This window comes from Danio aesculapii, chromosome 10, assembly GCF_903798145.1.
Source record: "Danio aesculapii chromosome 10, fDanAes4.1, whole genome shotgun sequence".
Taxonomy (NCBI): Eukaryota; Metazoa; Chordata; class Actinopteri; order Cypriniformes; family Danionidae; genus Danio; species Danio aesculapii.
Genome location: NC_079444.1, coordinates 45193013 through 45201896, shown reverse-complemented (window position 1 = coordinate 45201896; position 8884 = coordinate 45193013). Strand labels below are relative to the sequence as shown.

Below are 8884 nucleotides of genomic sequence, written 5' to 3'. Positions count from 1 at the left end.
CGTCATTCCTGATCTTTTACACAATATAAGGTGTTTATAGTCATCTTAAAGCAATATTACTACTACTAATAATAATAATGTTGATTATTAAAGTAGAAAGCAACACAAGAGGAGCTCATTTGATGTGCCATATATATTCAAATGTATAAAACCTGTATGAAACTGTATTTTAACCAACAAAAAAGCTGTTGTTAGTATTTATTAATACCTGGAATGCATTGCACAAGTTGCCTGGGTCATTTTTTTGGTTATTTTTAGCAGTTTTTAATAATGAGTTGTTTGTCACCATTCAATTGTAAAATCAAAAAATAAATAATAATAATAATATTATAAATTAAAATAAAATAAAATGCATTAAATAAAAATATAACATAAATAAATGAATTAACTGCATGTGAAATAAAAATAAAAAATAATAAAAATAAAATGCATTGTACGTAATATAAAATAAATAAATGCATTGTACGTATAAAAAATAAAACAAAATAAAATTCATTTTAATATAGAATAAAATAAAATAAAATAAAATGCATTGTATAAAAATATAACATAAATAAATTAACTGCATGTGAAACAAAAATAAAAAATAAAATAAAATGCATTGTATGTAATGTGAAATAAATAAATAAATTGCATCGCATGTAAAATAAAATAAAATAAAATAAAATAAAATAAAATAAAATAAAATAAAATAAAATAAAATAAAATAAAATAAAATAAAATAAAATAAAATAAAATGCATTGTATGAAACATAAAATAATGAAACAAAAAGCATTGTATTAGAAACCAAAATAAATAAATAAATTGCATGTATAATAAAATAAAATAAAATAAAGCTAACTCTTGTTTTTGTATGCTGCAGTTTAATATTTAAAGACATAGTACAACATAAAAAAAAAATCAATGTATAAAAGGATATAAATAATTATTATTTGCACAAACTATTTCTTTAAAGAGTAATTTGCTAAAATTATACCAACAAAAAACTTGTGTCAGGTAATTAAAATAAAGCTGAATTAAATGTAAATATTATATGTATAAAAAAACTAATAATAAATAAAACAAAACTCAAATGAAAAATACAGAGTAAATAAAACTATAGAAAAAATATTAATTTATAATAATTAAACAATCTGAAATCATAATAAACAGTACTGCAGTATATCCGTTAATATGTCAGAGTTACAGCTGGTGTTAATGCAGTAATGATTGAATGATTGTAATGATGATGATATTTTATATATTCTGCATCATGATTTGGGGCTCTTCAGTGATTCTGCAATCATTTGATTTCTCAAAACAAAAGCGTGAACTTACCGGAGAAGTTGCGCGACACCAGCATGGTGGTCAGTATGGCTCCCTGAACACCAGAAAAGGAGAATCACGAGCAGAATTAAAGAGATTTGTTTATGTTTACTATAAACAGCACAAACCTTAAGTTTCCGTCTGGCGTTGAACTTCTTCAGACACTCGACCGTCTCCTGTCTGTGCATCATCGACGCCACGGTGGAGCGTTGCTGGAGAACACACAACAGTTACACTCAACCGATTCTGATAGTCACAGTTCGTCACATGCTTTAAAGAGGAGGAGTGATTATAACCCTTCTTATAAGATATAAAATAAGACTCTGATGTCTAGTGTGTGTGTGTTTGGGTTTGAGCTGAGAATAGCACACAGATAACGTTCTCTAACTCTCTGAAACTGACCCTTTCAGGCTTTGATCGTAATTGTGGCGTTTTGGTGACTGTCGCTTTAAATGCAAATGAGATTGTGCTCTTTTCTGAAGAGGGCGGAGCTACAAACTCCTGTGCATCGCCATAGCGACAGTAAGGTCAAGCGGAAACCTCCTGCTTTCCTTCATGAAGTTAATATAGAAGTGACTGAAACTGCAGTTCATGGACTGGCCACTGGGGGTCGGCTCCAAAACAGAGCTAATTCCTATTGACGTCAATGTTGAAACGTCCAGCTTCACAGCAGGAAATGATTTCAACTTCTTTAGATTTTCATCATAAATGACAATAATATGATATTATTCTGTAATATTATTCCTTTATTATAATTGGATTTAATATTTTTCACCAGCATATTACAGTTTTTGCATTGTGACTCGTTTCATGATGACTCCAGTAGAGCTTCTTTGTGTCTGTGTGAGTGTGTGTGTGTGTGTACTTGTGTGTGTGTATTTCTGTGTGTGTGCATGTGAGTGTGTATGTATATGTGTAGGTGTGCGTACTTTGGTTTATGTATGTGTGTTTGTGTGTGCATGTGAGTCGGTCTTTATGTGTGTGTGTGTGTGCGTATGCGTGTATGTGTATGTGTGTGTGCGTGTTTGTGTGTACGTGAGTCTGTGTATGTGTGTGTGTGTGTGTGTGTGTGTATGCGAGTTTGTGTTTATGTGTGTGTGTGAGTGTGCGTGTGTGTTTGTGTGTGTACGTGAGTCTGTGTATGTGTGTGTGTGTGTGTGTGTGTGTATGCGAGTTTTTGTTTATGTGTGAGTGTGAGTATGCGTGTGTGTTTGTGAGTGTATATGCGTGCATGTGTATGTGTGTGTGTGTGTGTGTGTGTGTGTGTTTGTGTAAGTGCGTATGCATGTGTTCATGTGTGTGCGTGTGTTTTTGTGTGTGTTCGTGTATGTGTTTGTGTGTGCCTTTGTGTGTGTGTGCGTGTGAGTCTGTGTATATATGTGTGTGTGAGTGTGTGTGTGTATATGTGGGCAGGTGTGTGTATGTGTGTGTGCATACGTGTTTATGTGTGTATGTGTGTGTGTTTGTGAGTACATGAGTGTGTGTCTGTGTTTGTGTGTGTATGTGTGCACGTGTATGTGTGTGTGTTTCTGTATGTCCGTGTGTGTGTGTGTGTATATGTGTGCGAATGTGTGTGTGCTCGTGTATGTGTGTGTTTGTGAGCATGTGTATGTGTGTATGTGTGTGTGTGTATCTGTGTGTACTCACGCAGACCCACGGGTGTTTGAGAGCCTCCTGCGCTGTGATTCTCTTGACCGGGTTGATGGTCAGCATCTGATTGATGAGGTTTTTGGCTTCAGGAGTGACCGTGTCCCACTCCGGGGAGGGAAACTGCAGGAAACAGCGGACGGGTCAGATTGGGATGGGCCCGGTTCTGCTGCTTTAACTGATTGAGGAGGACACTCACGTCATACGCTCCAGCCTTGATCTGCTGGTAGAGTTTGTGCTGGTCTTCATCCCAGAATGGAGGATATCCCACCAGCAGGATGTAGAGGATGACTCCTGCAAACACACACACGCACACACACACACACAACCAGAAACACACACTTCACTAGCCATGATGATATGATAATTCACAGAGTGTTGTTCTTAAAGGGACAGTTCACTCAAAACTGAAAATTTCATAGGAATGAACTTCAGTTGACGGTGGCTCAGTGGTTAGCACTGTGGCCTCCCAGCAAGAAGGTCACTGGTTCGAGCCTCAGCTGGGTCAGTGTGTGTTTCTGTGTGGAGTGTGCATGTTCTCCCCGTGTTGGTGTAGGTTTCCTCCGGGTGCTCCGGTTTCCCCCACAGTCCAAACACATGTTCTATAGGGGAACTGCTCAACTAAACTGGCCGTAGTGTATGAGTGTGTGTGTGTGAGAATGAGTGTGTATGGGTGTTTCCCAGTAGTGGGTTGCAGCTGGAAGGGCATTCACTGCGTAAAACATATGTTGGAATAGTTGGTGGTTCATTCTGCTGTGGCGAAATCGAGACTAAGCCAAAGGACGAATGAATGAATGAACTTCTTTCCTATGTTTTTGTTGTAAATAGGCTCATTTTACAAGTCACCAAGGGTGAAACAGTCAGGTTTGAATCCATTCATCCGATCTCTGGGACTGGCAGGAACACTTTTAGCTTAGCTTAGCATAAATCATTGAATCGGATTAGACCATTAGCATCTCGCTATAAAATGCTTAAATAGTTTGGGAAAACACATTACATAATTACTAGAGCAAGCTCCTGATTGGTTAACACCTTGCGGATGTCTGCCAATGTTTCAAGAGTTCACACTTAGCTGATGATTGATTATAAGCAAGTTTGGCATGCTGTCCCGGGAGAGAGCCTTGAGCCCAAAAGGTCCTTGAGCCCTGGGCTCCCTCCTGTTAGCAGACGAAATAAGACGCAATGACCACAGTGCCCTGTTTTGATCTCCCCTGTATATAGAGTAACAACTGTATATGAGCATATATAGTATAAATAGTCTATGTTGAGAATGACTCTCGTTCACTGATTCTAATGAATCATTTGGTTGAATTGAGTCAGAATTGTAGCCACATTCCTCCTACTGATATATGAGTAATGAAAGTGTGAAAAATAGAGAAGATGCAGAGAAACAGAGAAAATCTCTCCACATCAGACAAACGATCACACAACTCACCACAAGCCCAGATGTCCACCGGTTTCCCATACGCTTCTTTCCGGAGCACCTCTGGAGAAAGATAACCCGGCGTTCCAGCAAATCCTGCGTGCAAAAGTGAAAACACCCTCCTAAATATGAGCATTATGTACATACATGAATCTGTACAGTCGGAGACAGGATTATTTGCCCTCCTGTGAATTTTATTCTATATTTCCCAAGTGATGTTGAACAGATTCAGGAATTTTTCACAGCATTCTTCTGGAGAAAGACTTATTTGTTTTATTTCAGCTAGAATAAAAGCAGTTTTTAATTGTTTTTTAAAAACCATTATAAGGTCAATATTATTAGCCCCCTTTAGCAATATTAAACCTAAACAAGCCATCGTTATACAATGACTTGCCCAATTACCCTAACTTGCCTAATTAACCCAGCTAAGCCTTTAAATTGCAAAAAAAAAATATTATGTACTGTCCTCATGGCAAATTATTAGAAGTAACCCATTACTACCCAGCTCTGTGTATCAGCATATGCTTAGGTAAAATGAACACTAGGGGGCAATATTACAACATCCTCATCACATAAATGATATTTCCAGGGACACTAATAATAAACTAATATTAACTAACTAATAATAAATAATTCTCATTGTCCTTTGCAAAACATAAAATAAATACAACTTAAAATGTACAACAAAATGTAACCTAGGTAACTTTTTTCAGATTTTCAAAAACTGTCGACAGCGCCCTCTAGTGGATTCATCATTTGAAACATATAAGGACATCTACCCTAAGTAAAATATTTCAGATTCAAAAAAACTTTGGACAGCACCCTCTAGTGGACTTGTCAACTGAAACATACAATAAAAAGTAACCTATACAGTAAGTAACATATTTCAGAATGAATATGGAAGCCTCAACAGGATTTGTCAACTGAAACACACAATAAAATGTAACCTAAACATAATTCAGATTTGCAGAAACTGACGGTGCCCTCTAGTGGACTTGTCATCTGAAACGTAAAGCAAAACATACATGGAGCATCATATTTTACAGTTCTTACTATATTTTTGAAGTCAAACGTAAAATAAAACAACCTAATTAACTTTTTCAGATTCACACAAATGTAAACAGTGCCCTCTAGTGGATTTGTCATCTGAAACGTACAAAAAAACTTAACCTAAGTCACGTATTTCAGATGAAACATGTAGACAGCGCCCTCTAGCGTATTTGTCCACTGAAACATTCAACAAAACGTAACCGAAGTATTGTATTTCAGAATAAATATGTAGACAGCGACCTCTAGTGGATTTGTCAACTAAATCCTACAACAAAACAAACCCTAATTAATGTATTTCAGATTCAGAATGTAAATAGCGGGCTCAACAGCATTTGTCAACTGAAACACAACAAAACGTAACCTAAGCATAATTCAGATTCACAAAAAATTGTAGACAGTGCCCTCTAGTGGACTTGTCATCTGAAACGTAAAACAAAACATACCTGGAGCAATGTATCTTACAATACGCAAAACTGTAGACAGCACCCTCTAGTGGATTTGTCATTTGAAACGTATAATGAAATGTAGCGTAAGTAATATAATTCAGTTTCGCAAAAACTGTAGACAGCACCCTCTAGTGGATTTGTCATCTAAAACTTAAAACAAAACATACCTGAAGCAACAAATTTTAGAATGTGCAAAAATGTAGACAGCACCCTCTAGTGGATTTGTCATTTGAAACCTACAATAAAACGTAACCCAAGTAACGTATTTCAGATTAAAAATGTAAACAGTGCCCTCTAGTGGATTTGTCATTTGAAACCTACAATAAAACGTAACCTAAGCAACGTATTTCACATTAAAAATGTAAACAGTGCCCTCTAGTGGATTTGTCATTTGAAATGTACAATAAAACGTAACCTAAGTAACATATTTCAGATTAAAAATGTAAACAGTGCCCTCTAGTGGATTTGTCATTTGAAATGTACAATAAAACATAACCTAAGTAACGTATTTCACATAAAAAATGTAAACAGTGCCCTCTAGTGGATTTGTTATTTGAAATGTACAATAAAACGTAACCTAAGTAACGTATTTCACATTAAAAATGTAAACAGTGCCCTCTAGTGGATTTGTTATTTGAAATGTACAATAAAACGTAACCTAAGTAACGTATTTCAGATTAAAAATGTAAACAGTGCCCTCTAGTGGATTTGTCATTTGAAACCTACAATAAAACGTAACCTAAGCAACGTATTTCACATTAAAAATGTAAACAGTGCCCTCTAGTGGATTATTCATATGAAACATTCAATAAAACACCATAGGTAACGTATTTCAGATTCAGATTGAATTTGGCGGCTTCTACAAGATTTGTCAACTGAAACGCACAATAAAACGTAACCTAAACACAAATCAGATTTGCAGAAACTGTAAACCCCATGGACTAGTGGACTTGTCATCTGAAACGTAAACCAAAACATGCCTGTAGTATCATATTTTACGTTTTGCAAAAATGTAATCTAAAAAGTAAAACGTACAATGAAACGAAATTTAAGTAGCATATTTTGAATTCACAAAAATATAGACAGCACCCCCTAGTGGAATTGTCATATGAAACATACAACAAAACACATCCTAAGTAACATACTACAGATTCAAAATCCAGACAGCGTCCTCTAGTGGATTTGTCAACTGAAACGTAAAACAAAAAGTACCTGTAGCAACATATTTTTCATTCCGCAAAAACATAGACAGCGCCCTCTAGTGGATTTGTCATCTGAAGTGTGCATCAAAACATACCCGAAGCAACATATTTTACATCTCATAAAATGTAGGCTGAATCATGTATTTCCAGCGAGTTTGGAATGCAAAATATTTAACAAATAACGCAAAACAGAGTCTGCAGTGTCCACGTACCGAACCAGGCCTGCTGGTCTCCTTGTACTTCGATGGCGAGGCCGAAATCTGCCAACTTGACGGCGGCGTTCTTGCATTTACTGGCCAAGAGCAGGTTCTCCGGCTGAAGGGGACACAAGGGGAAATACTCAAAATAATGCTGAAGCAGATCTACGACACCTTCAACAATTCTCTCTCTCACACACACACACACACACACACGCACACACACACACACACACACACACACACACACACACAAGAGCAAAACACTATGGGAATCATATTAAAAAGTGTGTGCATGTGTATACATATATATAAATATTTCTATACACACAGAAATATATGACTCTGTGTGTATGTGTGTGGTTATACAAGTATGCATGTGTTTTTGTATGCAAGTAGGTGGTTATTATGTAGACGCTTGTGTGTGTGCTTATATATGTATGTTTATGCATGCGTATTTGTGCGTGTGTGAATATATGCATACATGTGTGGTTATATATGGATATATGTATGTGTGATTGTGGTTATATATGCATATAAAAATGTGTGTGGTTATATACATATGTGTACGTGTGAGTGTGTGTATATGTGAATGTGTGTGTAGTTATATATGCATACGTGTATGAGTGTGGTTATATATGCATATGTGGAGTGTGTGTGTGGTTATGTATGCATGCATAATGTGTATGTGTGTGGTTATATGCATATATATACGTTTCTGTATGTGTGAGTGTGTGTGCAGTTATATATGCATATGTGTGAGGTTATAAATGTATGTGTGTGGGTGAGTGTGTGTGCGTCTGTGTCTGTGAGTGTATGTGTGTATAGATATATATGCATATGTGTATTTGTGTGCATGTGTAAGTCTGTGTGTGTGTGTGTGTGTGTGTGTGTGTGTGTGTGTGTGTGTGTGTGTGTTAACGCTCCATCTGCTGGATGTTTTTGTATCTCTCTTATGCATCTCTGACAGCATGTCTGCTTCTAGACTCTTGATTTGAAGAGTTCTGCTTGAGAATCTGTAGGATGTGTGAAACACTCATGACCTCCAGCCGCATTCCAGAAAACACACACACACCACTCAAAACTCACCCACTTCACTCACACTGCTATCACACTCAATAACCAACAATATAACATCTGAATCAGTTATAGGCTACACACACACACACACACACACACACACACACATCCATGGATGCATGCATAACACAATGCAGAATATCCAGAGCGTGAAGCCACACCTCCTTATGAATATTAATCTTCGACGGATCTGTCACTTACCTTGAGGTCTCGGTGGACCACGCCCATCTGATGGCAGTGAAGCACCGCCTCCAGGATCTGCTGGATACAGTGACTGCATGCAAACAGCAGGGGGTGCAGGTTAGTCTGAGCTTGCACACACGCACACACACACACACACACACACACATACGCACACACACGCACACACACGCACACACACACACACTACAGATTAAATCATCTATAGATTAAATCATGCCCAGGTAATTCATTCATTCATTCATTCATTCATTCATTCATCTGTACATAATAAAGTAATTGACTGATTTGAGATATTATATTATATTTTTACTTCATATATTATTTACTAT

At 36.7% G+C, this 8884-nt stretch overlaps 1 protein-coding gene across 1 annotated transcript in view; it reads right to left on the bottom strand.

The window, feature by feature from the left end:
* Window positions 1-1434: 1434 nt before the first annotated feature.
* The window catches only part of LOC130235962 (calcium/calmodulin-dependent protein kinase type II subunit beta), a gene marked incomplete at its 3' end in the record, with an annotated part of 37280 nt that continues 29830 nt past the window's right edge, over window positions 1435-8884 (bottom strand). The window contains exons 6-11 of the mRNA XM_056466491.1: window positions 8553-8625; window positions 7287-7389; window positions 4389-4472; window positions 3153-3247; window positions 2954-3076; window positions 1435-1518 (exon numbers count right to left, since the gene is read on the bottom strand). Coding sequence (XP_056322466.1) covers window positions 1435-1518; window positions 2954-3076; window positions 3153-3247; window positions 4389-4472; window positions 7287-7389; window positions 8553-8625 — 562 coding nt within the window. The remainder of the gene's footprint in view (window positions 1519-2953; window positions 3077-3152; window positions 3248-4388; window positions 4473-7286; window positions 7390-8552; window positions 8626-8884) is intronic.